The sequence below is a fragment of the Plecotus auritus genome, assembly GCF_963455305.1.
Source record: "Plecotus auritus genome assembly, chromosome: 2".
Lineage (NCBI taxonomy): Eukaryota > Metazoa > Chordata > Mammalia > Chiroptera > Vespertilionidae > Plecotus > Plecotus auritus.
Genome location: NC_137771.1, coordinates 208,046,715 through 208,068,099, shown reverse-complemented (window position 1 = coordinate 208,068,099; position 21,385 = coordinate 208,046,715). Strand labels below are relative to the sequence as shown.

The window sequence follows — 21,385 nt, the reverse complement described above, 5'->3', positions numbered from 1 at the left end:
AGGGCAAATCCGAAATCTGTTCTCAGAAATGACCAATTCTCACCTCAGATAAACTAAAAGGAAACCTGCATCTCTATCAGCCTCCACTTTCAAGTCCTAACTTCCTCAGCTTTCCTCCCTCCAGGAACCTCAACAAATATGTAAGTTATGCCTCACCGCCTTTGGACTCATGCAGGTAACCATGCAGAATAAGCTTATTAATTTGACTTTCACAGCGAATATAATGATCAAATTATTCTAAACGAGCAGGAGGACAGAGCAAAGTCTGGTTGTCCCACGCAGCCTGCTTTGAGCTGAATCGCCAATGGCTGTGATGCATTTACTTGACTTTACATCTAACCCTACCTCTCATTTCTCCAAGCATTCCAGGAGAGTTTTGGCAATGGGGAGCCAGTTAACTTTAATCACTCATGTTGCTAGATCCCTCAAATAGTATAACATTCACACTAAAAATCTCCACATCATACTCCTTAGACCTGATTAATTTATAGCTTGCTAATAATCTCCATTGGCACCACCTCATGTATCTAATGCTTGCAAAGAAGCCAGCATGGCGTAGATGGCCAGACAAAGACTATTATCCACCAGGCCTGCAGGGGAGGAAGTCCCATGGAGTGAGTAGGACAGAGCCACATTCGGTTACAGGAGGCCAGAATTCTCCTTCAGGTGAGTAAAGGGAAAGAGTTCTGTTTTCTTTTATGTGTGAGACCCTATTGAATACATTCACATTTTCTGAGCCTGCTTTGAACATAGCATTACATTTTCAACATCATTTATTCACCAGACATTTAATGCTAGATATCATCTGCCATTCATAGAGTGCTTAGTATATGCAGGAAGATCATTAAGGGCTTTAGCTTATTTGCTTGTGCTCCAGCACCTGCTACCTGGCCTCACTGAGTTGTGTGCCACACCTCCAGGCACTCGCTCATTCATTGACCATTTCTGCACCAAGCTCACTACTACTCCTGCCATCATTCCTGGTGACAGTGACTTAATATTAGATGATACACCCAATATGCTGAGATTTTTGTTCCTGGGCCTCCTCACTTCCAATAATCTTGTCCTCCACCCCCCTAATTCTCACACTTTAATGATCCCACCCTAGACCTCTAACGATCACTAGTTGTATAATTCCTAACATCTCCACTTCAAGCTTTCCACTAGACCACCACCACTGGTTTCGGTTTTTCCCCTTTCCTCTGGTATCCCAAGGACAAAAAAAGAGAGAACACTAGCAAACCTACTCAAGAAAAAAAGGGAAAGTATAATAAACAAAATAAGAAACTGCAAAAGGGAAAAAATATTGAAACAGAGTATATACTTAAAATACCAAAAGACAATATTTCACCAACTCTAGGCAAAAAAATTTGGAAACCTAAGTTAAAAGGATAATTTCCTAAAAAATACATTGTCCCCAATTTGGCCCCAAATACAGATAATAAACTTAAACATCAATTTTCATATATGAAATAGAAAAGATTCATGGGGAGAGGGAGAGGGTTCCTTGACATGGGTCTTGGTAGTAATTTTTTTGGATATGAAACCAAAAACACAAGTAACGAAAGAATAAAAGTGGCACTATATCAAACTAAAAGCTTCTGCACAGCAAGAGAACAAGAGAAACAATCAACAAAGTGAAAAAGCAACCTACAGAATGGGATAATGTTTGAAAATCATACATTTAATATCAAAAATATATAAAGAACACATATAACTCAATAGCAAAAACAAACAATCTGATTTAAAAATGAGGAGAGGAACTGAATAGACATTTTTCCAAAAAGATATACAAATGATCAACAAGTACATAAAATTTGCTCAAAATCTCTAATTACAAGGAAAATGCAAGTCAAAATCACAACTAGGAATACATCCTAAGAAACCAGAAACACCAATCAGAAAGAATATATGCTCCCCTATGTTCATAGCAGCATAATTTACAATAGCTAAGATTTGGAAACAGCCCAAGTGCCCATCAGCAGATGACTGGATAAAAAAGCTGTAGTACATTTACACAATGGAACACTACGCAGCTATATATAAAAAAAAGAACTCTTACCATTTGCAACAGCATAGATGGACCTGGAGAGTATCATGCTAAGCAAAATAAGGCAGTCAGAGAAAGATAAGTATCACATGATCTCAAATCATATGTGGAATCTAATGAACAAAATAAACTGATGAACAAAATAGATCCAGAGACATAGAAGCATGGAACAGATTGATGAATTTCAGAGGGATGGCGGGTGTTGGGGGAGATGGGTGGATGGGTGGGCAGTGATTAACGGGGGAATTTATATGCATATATACATAGCCTGTGCATATATACAGACAATACAGTTGTGAAGGCCTGGGAGGGGTGGGTGCGGGGTGGAGGGGGTCAATGGGAAAAAAATAAAATAAAATAAAGGAGACATCTATAATACTTTCAACCATAAAGATAAATATTTTTAAAATCACAATGAGAGCCAAAACCGGTTTGGCTCAGTGGATAGAGCATCAGCCTTCGGACTGAAAGGTCCCGGGTTCGATTCCGGTCAAGGGCATGTAACTTGGTTGCGGGCACATCCCCAGTAGGAGGTGTGCAAGAGGCAGCTGATCGATGTTTCTCTCTCATCGATGTTTCTGACTATCTATCCCTCTTCCTTCCTCTCTAAAAAATCAATAAAATATATTTTAAAAAAATAAAAATAAAAAAAAAATAAAATCACAATGAGATATCACCTCATACCTGTTAAAATGGCTATCATCAAAAAGTCAAGAGACAAGTGTTGGCAAGGATGTGGAAAAAAGGAACCCTTGTGCACTGCTGGCAGAAATGTAAATTGGTACAACTGCTAAGGAAAACAGTGTGGATGTTCCTCTAAAAATAGAAGTACCATATGATCCAACAATTCTATACCTGGGAATATATCCAAAAGAAATGAAAACAGTCTCTAAGAGTTACCTGCACTCCCATGTTTATTGAAGCATTATTCACAGTAGTGAAGACATGGAAACAATCTATGTGATGTGATATACACACAAGTCCCCCACGCGATATTATTTAGCCATGAAAAAAAAAAGGAAATCCTATTTACCACATCATGAAAGAAACTTAGCATCATGCTAAGCAAAGTAAGTCAGACAGACAAAGACGAATACTATATGGTATCCCTTGTATGTGGAATCTGAAAAAAAAAACCTAACTCATAGAAACAGAGAGTGAAAAGTGGTTGCCAGGGGCTAGAGGGCGAGGAAATGAGGTGATGTTGGGCAAAGGGGACAAACTTCCAGTTATAAGATGAATAAGTTCTAAGGATCTAAAATTCATAAGAATGCTACAGAAACTCAAGGCATTTGAAATTGAGATGGCAGCAGCAAATCTCAAACTCCAAGGCTATTTGCAGCCAGCTACAGTAGGTGTTATACAATAAGGACTCTTCTATAGTTAAAGGTCCTTGGAATCCCACTGTGTGCTCAGCACTATACAGGGGAAAACAGCACTGTTTCTGTGTCTGAGAAACAGATATTGCAACCTAATATCCTAATATTAGAATTATTTAACTACAGGTGCACCTGAACTTTAGATAAATAGTTTCAAAGACTGCGGGGGGTGGGGGGGGCGGGGGGGCGGGGAGGAAGGTGTCTAAAATAATTCTTCCACCCACTTATCCATATCAGTCTCTTGAGTTCTGCCGCATCTTTTGTACATTTGGGTTTTATATTACCGAAAGAAAATCAACATGCTTCTCTTTTTTTAAAAAAAAGTCTCTTGTTGAAAAATAGATTGACAATTTTCCTTTTCCTATGTACCTTAGGGTGAGTGGCTCCCTTAGGGTGACTTCATAGGTAATTGAATTTGATATGAAATTTACCAAATAGCAAAGGTCTAATATGCTCTGCAGAACATCCCATATAGCTCAAATCCCTACCTGCCTGCAGATTTCAAACATAATGCCACATGGAGAATTGGCATATAGAGGAATAGAGAAGTTTTGTCCCCTTAGTGAATCAGCAGAATCTATAGAGAAAGACCAACAATTGACCCATCCATATTCTAGCTGGGGGTCCATCACCTGTACAGTTCAGACCTTGAAGGTACTGTTTGGACAAGCTTCTAATTCACTAGAATTAGAGGAACTAAGGCCATAATCTTAAATCAATCATTTTCTTTGTCATAAGCTTGAGACTAGCAAAATAAGAAGCCAGAGAGAACAGTGAATGCATTGCAAGCAAATAGCCCCAGTCCCCATGAGAACTCTGAATCATTCATTGATATTTGCTTCCTATGTTTATGTATTTCTTTCTCTCTTTTTTTTGCAATAATTAAAAGGGATATTAAATCTTTAGTTTCAATTGCAAAACTCCCAATAATTTATCAACAAACAATAATTGAGGACCAACTCCATGTAGGACATTGTTGTAGCTTCTAGAGATGACAAGTGGAATGAGATTCTGTTCCCGTTCTACAATTTTTTTTTTACAGCAACACAACCTGCTATTTTCAATGGCTAAATTATACAAATTCTATGGGCATACCTTGTGGTTTTGCACCCTTTTAAAATATAACTGCTCAAAACAAAAACAAAAAAAAAGAGAAAGCTACAAAAATGTATGTGCTAAACATAGCTGCAAAAACACCTCCTTTGTAATATGTGATTTAATCGAGTTAGACAAGTGCCTTTGGTTAGATTTGAGTAACTCAGAATATGCACAAAGAAGTCAATCTCGACCCAGTTCTATCATTAACTAACTGCTGAAATCTTTTGCTCTTTTTTCCCCTCTTTCCTCTAGAGCCCCTCTCCCCGCTTTCCATAAGCCAGTCCAAGTGTTCAACCTTCTGATCATTTCATTTGAAGAGACTGCTGCTCCAGATATTAGCGTCTATAAAAATAATATCTCTTAGCAAACTTCTCCCTGTCTCTCATGTATAAGAAGGGATCTGCCCATTCCTTTTGTGTCTTCTCCCACTAAGCTGTGTGTGCCTCAAGGAAGGACTCTGCCTTATTTATCTTACTTACCATGCTTGGCAACTAACTAGGCAATCAATAAATGTCGCTCCACGAACTTCCCCCCCATCATCTATCTTAATATCTCTACAAGCTCAATACTGAATTTGTACCAGCTGATTATAAACTCTTAACTTGCCAATCATTAGAGGAAAAGACTTACTAGCAAGTTTGCACCACCCTTGTTCAGCCTGGTAGGTCTTCAAAGTAGCAAAGTCAGGCTACATAACAAGCAGAAACTAACATTAATGAGACAGTGCACTTGTAATATCAAAGCATGCTTCAGTCAACTGTCCTTTACTCTCTGCAATTATCACTCCCTTCATAGTTGCCAACCATAATAGATTGAACAGTGATGTGTCATAAACAGTGTGATGACTATGCCAACTATAATGATGAGAAGGGGCATTTGCTTACGTTCAGAGGAAAACCTGGCAAAGGCAGCACAGAAAAGGGGGTTCTGCTGGGACTGAACTCAGGGTCCCTGATTATCTGGCTATTTGGCTACTCAAAGAGCACAAAGGAGCCTAGGTTGCAGAGGCATCTTTCCTACTGAAATTGCTTTCCAGCTGCATAATTTCTGAACTACAGGCCTCCACGAGAGATACCAGCCCCTTAGTGAAGATTCTCTGAGCATCTGCTATGTCCCAGACACTGACCTAAAATAGCAAATGAATGAGACCTCAGACATCCAGTCTCGTCCAAAGGTCAGCAAACTTCTTCTGTAAAGAGCCAGATAGTAAATGTTTTAGCTTTAGGGGCCATAGAGTCTCTATGACAATCACTCAGCTTCGAGTGTAGCGCAAAAACGACCTTAGAAAAGTATGTAAACTATTGAGTATGAGTGTGTCACTAAAGCTGTATTTCCAAAAACAGGCAGCTGGCCAGGTTTGGGCCCAACAGAGTTTGCCAATTCTCGGTCTAATCCATGAGTCAAGTACATATTTTTTAAAATGCAAAACAGTAAGATCTGTGTTAGTGAAAGTTTCTCCTTGTATTTGCACAACATTTTAGAAACAATGAAGCTATGTCATGTCCGCTGACTCAAAATTTAACCTGCACACCAAACCGTTGTAGTGGGTAGGTCTTCTACCTCATTTTATAAGTGAGAAAACTGAGGCTCAAGCAACTTAAAGAACTTTAAGTCATTCCATAGTAAGGGGTGATTTTTTTTTAAAGTTATTTACTATACATTTAGGTAGTTTCCCTTTTATTGCTTTTTACAAAAAAAAAATAGTGCAATCAACATTCCTATTGCTATATCTTTGTGCAAGTACCTTTACTAGTTTCTGGAAGTAAAGCTGCTGAGCTAAAGGGTTTTGTCCATTGTCAAACTGCCCTTCAGAAATAGGAATTCAGATCCCCACTAACCATGCAAAAAGTGCCCATTTTCCCACACCTCTGCTGACACTAGATATTTTTTTAATCCTTTGGCAATCAGGTAAGAAAAAAAAACCCTGTAACTCTTTTAATTTTTGAAAATTCAATATTTTTTAGTCCTCTTCCTTGGAAGTTTTAAAAACATCCTCTCTGTTTGGTCTGTGTGCTTCCTTTACTCAATCGGTCTAAATGACTAGACGCAGAGGCACTTCAGGATTTGGAAGACTTAGCATGAAAGAAGTCAGAGCAAATGATCAAATATTAATTCTTCTCAGGGAAAACTGGATATTGTGGGAGAGCTGTGGTTATCAAAATTGAGTGGGTACGCTGTTTTTGCATTTATATAAGACTAAATAAGCGGTTTTGTTAATTAAAGCCAGCTGAGGGTTTAACTTATTGCATCCTTAGTTTTTTCTTTTCACACCTTTATCATATGCTTAACTTATTTTTGGTTTGGTTATATAGGAGCTAGGTAAAATGATAGGTACATGATGAGGGTGAGAAAAAACACACAAATAGAGCACTGCCATAGGTTGTCAACCATGAGAGAAAGGAAGGAATGAAACACAGACAAGGTGCGTGTGTGTGGAAGGTACTAAAATGAGCAAGCATGTGTTATTAGGGGAAAGATGTACAACTTACTGAAGGCCTATGTACCGAGCACTCGGTAAGACTTATTACACTATCATCTCATTTAATTCTCACAACTTTTCGAAATGCATAGAATCCGTGTTTTTTAATGAGGAAAATGAGTACCAGTGAAATTGGCCTAAGCGATTACTGAAAAAGCTAAGCTGCTATTAGAAACTTTGTTTGTCATTTGTTCCTATTTTTTTTTCCACATCCCATATTCACCCACTATGGTACCAAAGCGCTGGAGAGATCCTGGATTAGAACTTCTGGGTCTCCCTGCCCCAGTGTCCCTCTTCTCTCATTTTGGGGTACAAAAGAAATGATAATATTAAAAAAAGAGAACAGGCCCAGCCAGTGTGGCTCAGAGTTGAGCATCGACCTATCAACCAGAAGGTCATTCCTAGTCAGGGCACATGCCTAGGTTGTGGGCTCGATCCCCAGTGGTGATTCTCTCTCATCATTGATGTTTCCATCTTTCCCTCCCTCTCCCTTTCTCTCTGAAATCAATAAAAATATGTTTTTTAAAGAGAGAACAGGTTGCATGTGAGAATGAGAAAGTTCCCAGAAACATGAATAAAAGAACAAGGAAATAAACGATGTATTGAGTAAATGAGAAATTAAAGAAAGGAATGTAAACTTAGAATTGTGCCCAGAAGACAAGAATAAATGAGTATAGAATAAAGTAGTCGCACAATAAAACAGTGGTATGGAAAAAGCACACATTAGTCAAATGAAGAAATTTAAAAAGAAGTATAAGACAGATAATACCAAACACCACAGAATTATAAAGCTGGATGGTTCAACCAAGAAACAATATGGCCAGCCCCTTAATTTTGACTTGTCCCTAAAGGAACCCATTTCCCATTCTCTTAATATTCGTTACCACATGCAGTGACCAAAACTGTAGCCTCTCTTCAAATAAGTGCCATATACACCCAGTGTTTATTTTACAACAAGCATGTCAAACTCAGGGACCGCAGGCAGCATGTGACCCACAACAAATATTTTTGTGGCCTAGCCAATATAATAGTATGTAAGAAATGTTTTAATAAAAATTTCGTAACTTAATTTTTACAATATCCTATTGTACATAATCTATAATACATAAAAGCCCAGTGACTGAATGGCGGAACCACCAGAATAACCGGTCGACCAGTCACTATGACATGCACTGACCATCAGGGGGCAGACACTCAACATAGGAGCTGCCCCCTGGTGGTCAGTGTACTCCCACAGTGGAAGCGCCACTCGGCTGACCAGGATGAGCGGAGCTCCCTCAGCGGGCTGATCCCCGTAGGCCATGCCCCCCACCAGTGCACGAATCCATGCACCAGGCCTCTAGTTATTAATAATGAAGTACAATGTTTGCTAATGACTGATTACTATCATCGTGTTGCATTTATTTCCCTTACACGCCTTCCACTCAGGCGCACCATTTCTCTCCACTAATACTAGCAAAGATTATTTTAACAGCCGATTACCACATCATTAGTCTTGGACTGACTTGTTTGGTGTGAGCAACAGCAGGACATATTTCCCTTTTGAAGAACAAGAAAATAGGTTTATTTGTATTACACTTATTAATTGGTGCAGTTATTCAGTGTCTGGCAAGTTAATATTCAAGAAAAAATATTAATTTTTATTAAAATGTTCTATTATGTTAATGATTACTCATTTACTAGTATTTCAGCCCTTTGTATTCAGCATGTCTCTATCGAAATAAACCCATGTTTCTATGAAAATTAAAGGTTTTGGGGTTTTTTTGAGGCCCAGATAAACTTAAACCTTGTTTATTTGGCCCATATTAGCCTTTGAGTTTGATATACGTGGTTTACAATGTTAGCCAGGGCCTGCTCACACCGCTTGAACTAACAGCTGACAGTTTCATCAGCTTCTTACTCTCCTCAATCCTCAGGGCTTCTGCCAGGCCTGCCAATATTTGTGTGGCTTTGTTTTTGTTCTTATTGACACGTCTCTGAGCTTAGAATAAGAAAAGCTACAGAAAGCATCTTAGAAAAATCCCCCTAGCCCACATGCGGCTCTTTGGCCCCTTGAGTGTGGCTCTTCCACAAAATACCATGGCCTGGGCAAGTCTATTTTGAAGAAGTGGTGTTAGAAGAAGTTTAAGTTTAAAAAATTTGGCTCTCAAAAGAAATTTCAATCATTGTACTGTTGATATTTGGCTCTGTTGACTAATGAGTTTGCCGACCACTGCCCTAGCCAGTCGTCGGCAAACTGCGGCTCGCGAGACACACGCGGCTCACGAGCCGCAGTTTGCCACTCTGTTGACTAATGAGTTTGCCAACCACTGACCTAGACTCTCGATTCCAATAATTACAGGCTGTTGTTCCTTGTGATTAAGCCCCTATCCCAGTGGTCCGCAAACTCATTAGTCAACAGAGCCGCAATTTGCCGACCACTGCCTAGCCCAACACAAAGGGTGGGCGTCTGCTCCAAGATCTTCCAGCTACTACATGTCAGAGCCGGAGTAATACCAACCATTGATTCTTATCTTGTATCTGGTTTTATAAATCAAAAAAATAACCTAAATTTTATTTCAATGAAAAAGAAACCAATGAAATGAGAAAACTAGGGCAAGGAAGTTTAAACACAAAAAGGAAGACTTTGTGGAAGAAAGATCACAACTAACAGAAGAATGAGTGCCCCAGAGTGGGGAAAGTAAGAAACACAAGGGTAAGAAGAACAGAAGAACTTCATTCTTCTTTTGTTCTATTTTTCATTTGCTCTCTTGAATATATATTGCTTCCATTCACCACTCCTTTAGGAAAAAGGAGTATAAATTTGAGACAGGAAAAAGAAGTGAGAGAATATGGAATGAAGTTCAGAATGACCATGTACCATGATCAAATATGAAGAGGACTGGCCAGCCAAAATAAAATGAAATTATATAAATGAAAAGTAAGTGGTAGATGAGTAACTTGAGACATAATCTCTCTTCCTCTCCCCCTCCACCACCAAAATTTATATATTCCTATTCATTATGCCCCCATGCCTGCCTTCACTCAGGTTCCTAGTTAACTTTCTGGACTTTTCATTTTTCAAAACATCAATGAGAACCTGAGGGGAAAAAATGAACAAATGTAAAAAAATACAAAAATGAGAATAAGGAAAATATAAAATAATTGAAATTAACCTTCTAATCTCAGTATCAGGAGAATGCTCACTGTATGAGGACATTTAGTTACTAAGTCTAGGTTAGTAACTAAATGATAATAGCTAAAGTCCTATATCATGTTCATTCTGGGATTCAACAAGTAGAAATAGGAAGGTGGGGTTACGGAATGGCCCACACAATTTAAATTTTTCATTCTTCTTGTTGATCACATAAAAATGTAATCCCCTACAGTGGTTGGCAAACTCATTAGTCAACAGAGCCAAATATCAACAGTACAATGATTGAAATTTCTTTTGAGAGCCAATTTTTTTAAACTTCAACTTCTTCTAACGCCACGTTTTCAAAATAGACTTGCCCAGGCCATGGTATTTTGTGGAAGAGCCACACTCAAGGGGCCAAAGAGCCGCATGTGGCTCACGAGCCACAGTTTGCCGACCACTGCCCTATGAGATCTTCATTACTAATGTGACTCCTCTCTGTATAAGTGTGTACACACATATACATACACATACGTACACCCCTGGAAGAATGCAAATCTACAAGCCAAAATATCAACCATAGTACTATATGAGGGGTGGGGAAGGCCAGGAGAAATTTCATTTAGTACCTAATATAAATCAATAGTGCTTGATTTATTTTTAAAAACAATCATCGGATATAACTTTGGACATTCAAAATGAAACAAAGAAAAAGAAAAGGGCAAATGATGATGAATACACTTAGACATGAGGGGGAATGTGCAAAGAGAAATTATAAAAGAAATTTTATTTCATCTTCTCTTCTCCTGATTTTGTATCTACATTGGGCAGGGGTTGCCTCAGATTCCTGCTTGTATATTCTCTCAAGTTTTATCTTTTCTCATCCTCCCTAGAAACACAGACATACTGATACCATTTTTAAAGAAAAACAAGGAGGAACAGGTCACTGGATTAGACATAAACCTTATGTTATACACATCTACAACCATGACTAATTTTTTAAACAGATCAATAGAAACAATCATTCACCTTTCTTCAAAGAGATAGGTGAAGTAACTCTAGCTCACTCATGGTAGCTTCTGTTTTGTTGACAAGTAATTAGAGATAGTACAGGATCATTTGTCAAAAACTCAGTGACAAGGGTTCATGGCCTTATATGCCTGAACTAATTTCTCAAGTAGATTGCAGGACACTTAATCTTTGGCTGTTTGAATCAATTCTTCACAGTACTTTTTTTCTATAATACCATGTTTTTTCCTAAAATACCACTCTTTTTTCCCCTAAAACAGCAATTTTATATCATCCATCCACTACAAATCTTACCATTTCTCCCTTTCTTCATTAGATCCAACCCAAACTTCTTTTTTTAAAAAAAAATTCTTTATTTATTAAGGTATCACATATTTGTCCTCATCCCCCCATTCCCATCCCAAACCAACCCAAACTTCTCAGAGGGATATCAAAAACCTTGTGTGATGTGGGCCCACCATAATCATTCTCACCCGACTGCTTCCTTACACCACACCACTCTTCTTTCTGTCTCTCACTAAGGAAGTAGTCATTTACAGGTCTATTTACTCAAGGGAAAAACAGGCCAACCTGTGGGCTACGGAAACGCAGATGCAGAACGCAGGAGAAGTTAAACTGAGTTGTCTTTATAGAGAAGGTAGAGAATTTTTACAGAGAAAGCAATCGATTATTTCCTTCCTATGAAAATAATATCAAGAATAAAGAAGCATGATTGCAAGTCCAGATTCCAAAGTTGGCCAACAGCACTCAAACGTAAGCTCGCCCAATTACAGTATGACCTAGAACAAATTATTTTCCTCTCCCTGCACCTCAGAATCCTCATCCCAAAATGGAGGTAGCAACTATACGTGCCTTGTTGAGTTAGGATGAAGACTATAACTGTCAAAATTATTATTAGCACCAGGGGGGGTGAGGGCATGAATGGGAGTGGGGTGGGGGGGCCAATAAGGGATAAGGACACATATGTAACACCTTAATCAATAAAGAAAAAAAATATTATTAGGCACTCAATTTTTCTAATGAGTTTGATGTGATTATCTGGCATAGAGATCTCCAAAATCTGTCCTTTTCCTCAGACATCTTTTTCTGAAGCAGTATCCTTAACTAGAATGAACTTAGGTGATGACTTTGCTCTTATGAGAATTTACATATTCACAACAATATAATATTATGTAGTTATAGTATGTAAACTTTTCTTATTAATAATTTTTTTAAATCAACCTATGATTGAAACATGGAAGGAGTAATTATAAGTACAGAAAAAGAATGGAAAGATTATTATATGTGATAGAAGTTAGGAGGGATAGTGAAAGAAAGGATTGGTAAAAGGAGTGCTATGGTCACTAGTATTTCTATTTGGCAGAGCAGGAAACAAAAGTGTAAGTGAATTGTTAAAGTTTAAACGTAATCAATAGAGTAACTGAAAGACATTTGGGCATGATGGAATAGGTAAACTAATTCCTCATCTACCACTGGAGATAATATCAAAATAGAAAAATCAATAGATAATAGTATAAGTACATCATTCAGAAATATGAAAGTAACACTAAAACCCAACAAAAAGTGAGGTAAAATAGTTAAAAGTAGTTTATTTAAGAAAGAGGTGAAGAGGGCTAAGAGAGGGAACCATACTTTCTGTACTAGTTCTTTTATACTACTAAAAGTGTTTTATATTAGATTGAAATTTTCAACTGTTTTTAAAAATAAGAAAATGTAACTGAAAAAAATCACAATACCAACTAAAACCACAAGAATAAACCTACATGAAGAAAACCCAAAATCTTTACTAACATAAAAGAAAATCTAAAATATGGTGGGTCCTACCATGTTCCTGAAAGGGAGGATTCTACGTCTTAGAGTTGGTGGTTCTGCTCAGTTATCCCATAAATGCAATGCAATTCCAATAAAAAATCCTAAAGGATTATTTTGGAGACTAAACAGACTGTTTATAAAATTTATCTGGGCCTGGCTGGTTTGCCTCAGTGGATTGAGCATCGGCCTGCGGACTGAAGGGTCCCAGGTTCCATTCCGGTCAAGGGCACATGCCTGGGTTGCGGGCTTGATCCCCAGTGGGGGATATGCAGGAGGCAGCTGATCAGTGATTCTCTCTCATCATTGATGTTTCTTTCGCTCTTTCCCTCTCCCTTCTTTTCTAAAATCAATAAAAATATATATTTTTTAAAAATTATCTGGAATAGAACAGAGCTAAAAAAAATTTTTTTTAATAAGAACAATGATGGAGAACTTGCCCCTAACAGATAGTTCAGAACTACACTAATAGATCTGTGGAACAGAATAAAGTACACAGTATCATTTTCATTAAATAAGAAATCACCATTTTTAACAAAGTTAAATACCAAGACATGGTCACTGACCTCCCTACTCTAATGCGATATTTGGACTGGTGATGCAAGCAACATGACAACATTCAAATCAATGTCCTGTAACCTAAAACAGGTTGAGTTGGAGTTCTCTGAGCTTCTTGGGTAAATACCTTTTTTTATCTCTGTAAAAAAAAAAAAAAAAAAAAAAGAGGAGAAATACTCATAACTGGCAAAATCCTATCTAATGGACAGGAGGTTTCAAATGTAGTAAGAGCAGAAACGTTAAGTTTCATATCAGGCAATTTCTAATTTATAGCTGAATTATCCCAACTACAAGACAGTAACTGGGGAAAAAAAGGCATGTTCAGAGGAAGAAGCAGTGTGAATTCTAGGGCAGCTTTGATCAGGGCAAAGGCTACCAGTGTGAGCTTGAGAGTACAATGTTTTCTCATGAAAGATCTATCTAAGCTAAGAACCTTGAGTTGAAATCATTGTATTCTCACCCATTTACTGCAACGGCCTTCTGGTCTCCCTTGCTCCAGCCTCATTCCTCCCCCTCAGCCTCTAAACTATTGATTGATCTTTCGGAAGAGAGATCTTTCTGCAAATCAAATCAGGTTAGTCTCTCCCCAGCTTAAAATGTTCTGCTGCTGTGAGATATATATACATACATACATACATACATACATACATACATACATACATATATATATTAATAATTTGATATATATATATATCAAATTTATTAACCTGGATATGAGGTCTTTATTATAACACCTGGCCCTTGCCTGCTTCTTCGTCTTTGATCTTTGCTTATCTACCTGATATAATTATTTGTATTCTTCAAGTGTCAGTTCAAATGTCACCTCCAGAAGTCCTTTGCTTGACTTCTCCACACTCAAGGTATCACTGGAATGCTCCTCTATCCCAGTGCTACCGTAATTACAGTGATACAAGCATGTCTTTGCACTATACTATGAGTTACTAAAAAAGAGGTTAATACATTTATTTATCCTTTATATAGTCAATGAGCACTTTGTATGTATATAAAGCATTCAATATATCTGTGATTGTGCCAATTATTACCAGTTAAAAATTCCATAAGAAACTCAATTTTCCCCTCCCTAAAAATAGTCTTGTACAAAGAATTCAAATGACATAATGAGTGATATCACAAGTATCCTAATGTTTAGCATCTCCTAAGAGCAAAAATCTTTGTGATTGAAAAAAATAGGTCCAGCCATCATGATCAAACTTGATTTTGGCCACAGATCTGCTTCATGTCTTGGAGAAAATTGTGCAGTCTATGTTTCTTCTCCTTAAAAAAAATGAGATTGCTGTGGTTTCTCCCTGCTCTAGAAATCTAGGACTCACTCATACACTGATATCAGCCCTATAAAGCATCCACACACAGCACGCACACTGCCAACATGTAGATTACACAGAGTCAAGGGGAAAATTAGTAGCAGATGCTACCAAAGTTCTAGGTCAAAGTGTGTGTGTTTTTATTTGCACTCTAAAACAAATATAATTTCTTTTCAATTAAAGTAGATGAGATGTGCATTATTCTTATTTCTATGATTATATCAGTTTACATTTCTGTGGCCCTTTTCCATATTCCAAATGCTTTCAGAGACATTATACCAGTAATTCTTATAAAAATCTTGTGAAGAAAGCAAGAGAGTAGTATTATATCTTGTTACTAAAAAGGAAATTGGGGTTGGCAGACATAACAAGATTACAAAAACACTTGCCTTAGATGCCTAAAGCTTGATCTGACATGTTTTTATGTTGCAGTTCAAGTCCCTTAAGTCCCTTACACATTCAGTATTGATTGCTTTAAGAATCACTAAGATGAATTCTAACTGGGAAGCTAATAATAATAATTTCCTAAGTATATGCATAAATACAAAATGTAGGAGCAGACCTGAGTTTTACACTTAGTATACAGTTTTAAAACTAAGGAGGTGCCATCTAAATTAAGGTTTCTTCTCTCTGGTCTTCCTGGCTCTCAATGAACATTTTTCAACTTTGTATCCCCATCCATTGAAACCACTTCCACTAACATTACTATTAATAAGACAACTCAGGTTTCATGAGAAATCAGACTCCATTAATTTTATATACTCTGAAGTTGATCTGTATATTTTAAGATGTTCTACTTAAAACTGATCTGGAATTCTAAAGAAATGATTTTAAAATAGTCTTGCAACCTACTAAGCTGATTTTAATACCAAGATGTACAGCCAATAAAGGAAATTTTTCACTCTGCAAAATAAACCATTAAAATAAATCATTGAAAATCTATGAAGTAAAATGAGAAATATATACTCATTTTTAAAAATCTCTAGTCAGACCATCAGCATGTGAAGACATCTACCTTGAAGCAACACACCTTACATTTGTCAACTTTAAAAGCTTATGCAACTATAAAAACTCATTCCAATTTCCATAATGTTTAAGAATTAAAGCTTAATTTTCACTTTAATTTCATCTTAAAGATTATGTGGTGAAAGTAATAGAGGTCATTCTTGTCATTACTTCCATGATGTATAAAACAAGACAATCCTGATAGTATTCTGTACAATTCAATTTACTCCTACATTCAACTCCTACACATAAGAGTTTCTAAACACATTAAAAGTCAAAACTCTAAATGGAAAATCCTCTAACTGCATGCCGAGTAAACCAAATTCTATCCTGTTTTTGTATAAAAGGTCCTTCCAAGGCTTAGAAAACTCAGTTATACTCCAGATCTCTCAACCAGGGTCCCATTTCTATTTTGAATAAGAAGCAAGCATCGATGCTGCGACTGTGAACATGACACATTGAAGTTGATACCACAACTAGCAACAATCTCAAGGCAGGCTCTCCGATCCAGCACCGACGTGATAAAGTTCCATTTGAATAGATGCACATGAATAATCTGAAATGCCAGACCAATTTCAGTTTGAAGATAAGTTTAGAAGACATTTCTTGACATTCCATTTATTCTGTCTGACCAGGCAGAAATGTTTCTGATCATTCAAGAACAGTCTCCATGTATTTTAAATCTCTGCTCTCCTAACTTGTCTTTAAAATGTTCCCCTCACGCTACTGGAGCTAACAGATAGGCTCTAAGAACATGATATATGGATTCTGCCTCCATTTTATCTATGCCAAATACTTAGGCCATTTCGTTTTAGAAAGCTAATTATAAACATATTATGTATCATTATAAAATAATTGTAATTATGAAACATGGCTATCTTTGATAAATTGGGAATCATTCTGTCCAGGTTATCAGAAAAAGTGAAAATACAGCTTAATTCATCATTATTCAAATTGAAAATAAGACTTGACAATGTTGAAATTAAAACCCGCAGTTTGTAAGCATTAGATAAAATCTTTAAGCACATCTGTGCTTCAACCTAAGAATGCAGAAGGTTTTGTCACTGACCACTGTATTACAATAATGCACTTCCAATTTATCAGCATGCAAATTCTACCATTATAAAAGTACACATTTGCAAGAAAACAAGCTCTTTTGCCTAATAAAAAATACTTTGTTACCTTTTCATCTCAAATATGCTGTCAAGAGTCAGATAAATCTTTAATTTAACTAAACATGAAACAAAATAAGAAATGTATACCATCTCTTATTAGGACTATTATACTTACCATAAAATTAGTAGTATGACTCTTACCTTTTTCTGGACTTAAGTTTTTATACACTTCAAGGTCTGCCATTAAGTTTAATATTGTTACACATTATTGGCAAGAGCAGTAAAATTTCTCTCTAAAGGCAAAGCCTTTTCCTGATACACATCTCCAAAAAAGGAAAAGGGGGAAAAAAAAGGCAAAGAAATCCTTAGCAGTCCCAAGAACTTGGCTCACGCTGCCCTGCATAGCATGATGAGATCTTCCCAATGCAGGCTTTATTGTGTGGAGAAAAGAAATCCAGGAGATATGGGTATAGAACTTTGTCCCAAAGTGAAAAGCACAGCCAGATAAGAACACTGGAAGCATCTGCTCAGGGCTGCCGCTATTGTGGGAATGCAGGCGCTGTGGCTACTTTGGGTATGAGACGTGCGTGCTTAGTGCAGCGCTTAAAGCCCACGAGCATTATGCACATTTAATGTCTGGGAAGTGTAGGACTTTAACCATCAAAGAAAGCCTCCTCACCTACAGAGGGCATTGAGAAAACACTGATTGCCATGGTAGTGACGCAGGCTGAATGCAGAAAAGAACATGCACACACATACACACACACACACAGAGAGAGACACACAGAAGCACACACACAGACACACACACTCTCAGAAGCAAGCATCACTGCATTGGAGGCTAAAGCAATCCACTGAAAATAAGGCATGTGTGGTCCTCTACACTGCATACTACTTTTGTGCCGGTAGGGTTAAACACATATTTATTGACTAGTATTGACCTGTTTTTAAAAATCTTTCCCTTGATTTTTATTCTTACTCCACACACAGTGATTATAGAAAGACTGGAATGTTTCCAACTTAGAATGAATGAGGTGACAGTTTCAAAACACTTGGACAATGAGAGTTCCTTCTCAGGTAAAAATAAATCACTTGCCTGTGAGCAAAGGAAGTAGCATGAATGGCTCTAAAAACCCCAGTTTTTAGTGAATGAAGCAGCATATTATTAGAATACAATTTTCCCTGAAGAATATATAAGAATTACTTGCATGTTTTAATCAACTTCTTTATAGAAGTAGGTAGACAGACAAACAGATATTTCACAAGCAAATTTACTGTAGTCTTGCATTAAGAGTTGTAACCAAGTCTTTGCATCTGAGAATTAACTCCCTTACTCCCATAATTCTCTTTATAATATTAATCTCCCTTGCTCTTTTCTTCTCCCCAGCTTCAGTTGTGCCCCTGAGGCTCCCAGCACCTCCCATTCTGGACATGCCAGTGTCAACCCCCTTACTCCATTGCCTTCAAGACTAACCCACCCTACTCTTCGAAGGTATCAAATTCTACCTCGATTCCCATTCACTTCTTTTCCAATTTCTTAAATATTCTTGAGAAATTTGAATTTCAAAGGTGTGTCTATGTGTATGCAAGTACACATAACTAGAATATTCTTTTTGCAAGATATATCTGACATTGATATAGACACAACTACACAAAATAGCAGTTAAGAGTTTCGGAGCTCATCTGCCTGGGTTCAAATCCTGCCTCTGCCACCAACCATCTGTGTGACCTTGGGCAAGTTACTTAAATTCTTTGCTCCTTGGTTTCCTTATTTGTACAATAGGCATAATAGCGCCCACACTAAAGTGATATTGAAAGTATCCATTCAATACACAAAATGCTTAGAATCACAATTATTTTATACTATTATTATTATACTATTGTTACAAGTCTTGAAATTCTGGGAAAGCAGTGGACTTCATTGTTTAATCTGAACTAACCAGGACTTTGAGCACAGCATGGCACCCCAAAACTTGAGATCTCAGAAATACCTACTTCTGATAAATAATTCAAATGATTGATGCTCCCAGGTAATCTTATAAAACAAAATTGTTTCCATAACACAAAAGTGCCAAATGATGGATTCCTACTTCCTTTGGCTTCCCAGAACCAAAGCTACCCAAAAAGCAAGGGGCATCTTTGGGCTGATTTCCAACTCAATCAAAAAAAAAAGAGAGAGAGAGAGAGAGAGAGAGAGAGAGAGAGAGAGAGAGAGAGAGATGGAGGTCAAGGTTCTCCCAAGGAAGGCTTGGAAAACCTCCCTTCCCTTTTCCTCCCAAAGAGCAATCTTGTAATACCAACACAAGGGAGGTCAGGAGAGGAGAAGGGAGTCAACTGCTCTTCACCCTCCTCATCCACAGGGAATCTTCTCCCAACAAGTTCTTTATCCCTCTAATCCTCTCACCCTCAGAGCACTCCAGGCTCCACCCTGGAAAGGCCGGCAGATAGGTCAGATATGGAGCCTAACACCACAGCAATGGGCAGTGCCTCAGGATTATCTTTAGTGACTCTGGGGCACTTTGAGGGCCACTCATGCTCCCAAGGTAAATGCTCAGAGGCTCTGTGGGGGAAGGTGGGTGAGCTTTTAAAGAGCAGGCATGGCCCATGCATATGCATTTGACCACCAAGGAACACTCATGAATTTTTGAGAGCCTAGAAATATCTATCCCTTACTAAATATCCAGTTCTTCAGCATCAGCGAATAACCTTCTATGCAGCCCCTGGGAAAGAATCAGAAAACTTAAACACCTATTCTAAAGTCGGCAGGGGTACTGGATGAATAGCACATGACCCCTGATTACTCCTCAGTGTTCTCCCAACTGAAGGTCATGTACAATGTCAAGTCTAGGTTAATCAGCTTTGGGGAGCAGTGGTGCTTCCACTAACAGGTCACCTCAAGAACCATATGGCTTTAAAATCTTTTTCTTATCTGAAACCCTCATTTGAAAAGGTTGGGCTTTTTCCAGATTAATTCTAACCCAGTGCTGGGCATATAGTAACTATCTTAGCTGTCTCCATTTTTAACCATTAGACCTAATATGGAAATACCTTTCACTATTCAGGTGAAAGATAGAGAAAAAATGTATCTGCGTTCAGCTCCTGAATTTAAGAGTAAAGGAATTGAAACCCAATCTGACATAGTTTTCCTCATTTTTCACATCTGAGTTCTAACTTCTGTCGTCTTAAAGAAATGTCATAAAGTGAAAAAGTCAAAGGATGGGCTTCAGAGTCCAGTGAAGCAAAGTTCTAAGTCCTAGCTTTCTCCTCTACTCACTGCATGATCTTGGGGAGTTATGGGTAGGGTGGTCAGATAAAAGAGGACGCCCAGTTAAATTTGAGCCTCAGATAAACAACAAATAACATTTTAGTATGAGTATGCCCCATGCAATATTTTCTGTATTTTTATTTGTTAAACCTGACGACCCAACTGAGGGGAGCCCTCTAAGCCTAACTATTTGCATCTGCGGAGTGCAGTACACACCTCATAGGATATATCTAAAGGGTGAATGAGCTCATATAGGCCAACCCCAGTGCCAGGACAAGTAAGTATTCAATAGCTAGAAGTTAAGTGAATGGTCACTCCAATCACTGGTTTGATATAACTTAATAAAGTATCACACTGAAGAGGTTCTACTGTACTGTCTCCCTATACCTCAACCTCACCAACTGCATAATTCTGAACCAAGACAAACTCAGGGCAAAAGTATGGCACTTACCTGCCCTCTGCGACTCCCAAATCCAATCAGAAAACCTATTGACACAAACACGGGAGCCACCTCACTTCGTGAGACAATTGTTATAAAAGCTACCATTTATCAAACATTACCTTCTCTAATCTTCACAATAATTCTGTAGGAAAACATAATAGGACCCATATTTTAAAGCGAAGAAAACAGATTAAAGTTGGATAAATTGTCCAAGATCACACAGCTGTGTTAGAACCAGGAGCAATACCAAGCCCACTCCCGGTCCAGGCGCTTCCCATGGGCGCCATGCTTCAGGTCATGGGAACCATCTGTGAGATTTCAGGCCTGCCTTTAAAATTCCTCATTTCTTCATTTTTTTTCCAATTAGAAACTATTCCCACACAATTGTAGAAGCTGTGAGTGCCTCTGGCATAGACACACAGAAATGGAAGAAAAAGTCTATAAAGCCATGATCCTTATTTATCCATACAATTTTTGAAGCAGGTTCAGCTTTCCACACAAGATGCATAGCAGTGCAAAGCAAGTGAAGAGCAGCAGTGGCTTCGCAGTGAAAGAGCCTCTTGGTGGTGCCCAGCTGGCTTACCATAACTCTTTTTTCTTTATGAGAGAGATATAACTATACATCGTAATGATACAGAACGTGTCCTATAGGTCACACACTGTTGTCAAATAAATCAGTTTGGAGTTCCCCTACAATAAAAATCTGACATGCATCAGTG

The 21,385-nt window shown here is 37.9% G+C and overlaps 1 protein-coding gene across 9 annotated transcripts in view; it reads right to left on the bottom strand.

Annotated features, from left to right (window-relative positions):
• PLCH1 (phospholipase C eta 1) overlaps positions 1-21,385 on the bottom strand; it is a gene marked incomplete at its 5' end in the record, with an annotated part of 168,068 nt that overhangs the window by 127,385 nt on the left and 19,298 nt on the right. For 3 of the 9 annotated variants that reach the window (XM_080657950.1, XM_080657951.1, XM_080657954.1), the window contains one exon: positions 17,161-17,441. The exons of the other annotated variants lie outside the window; for them this stretch is intronic. In XM_080657950.1, the coding sequence (XP_080514076.1) occupies positions 17,161-17,203 (43 nt within the window). Of the gene's footprint in view, positions 1-17,160; positions 17,442-21,385 lie in introns of those variants that run through there. 9 annotated transcript variants of the gene reach the window in all.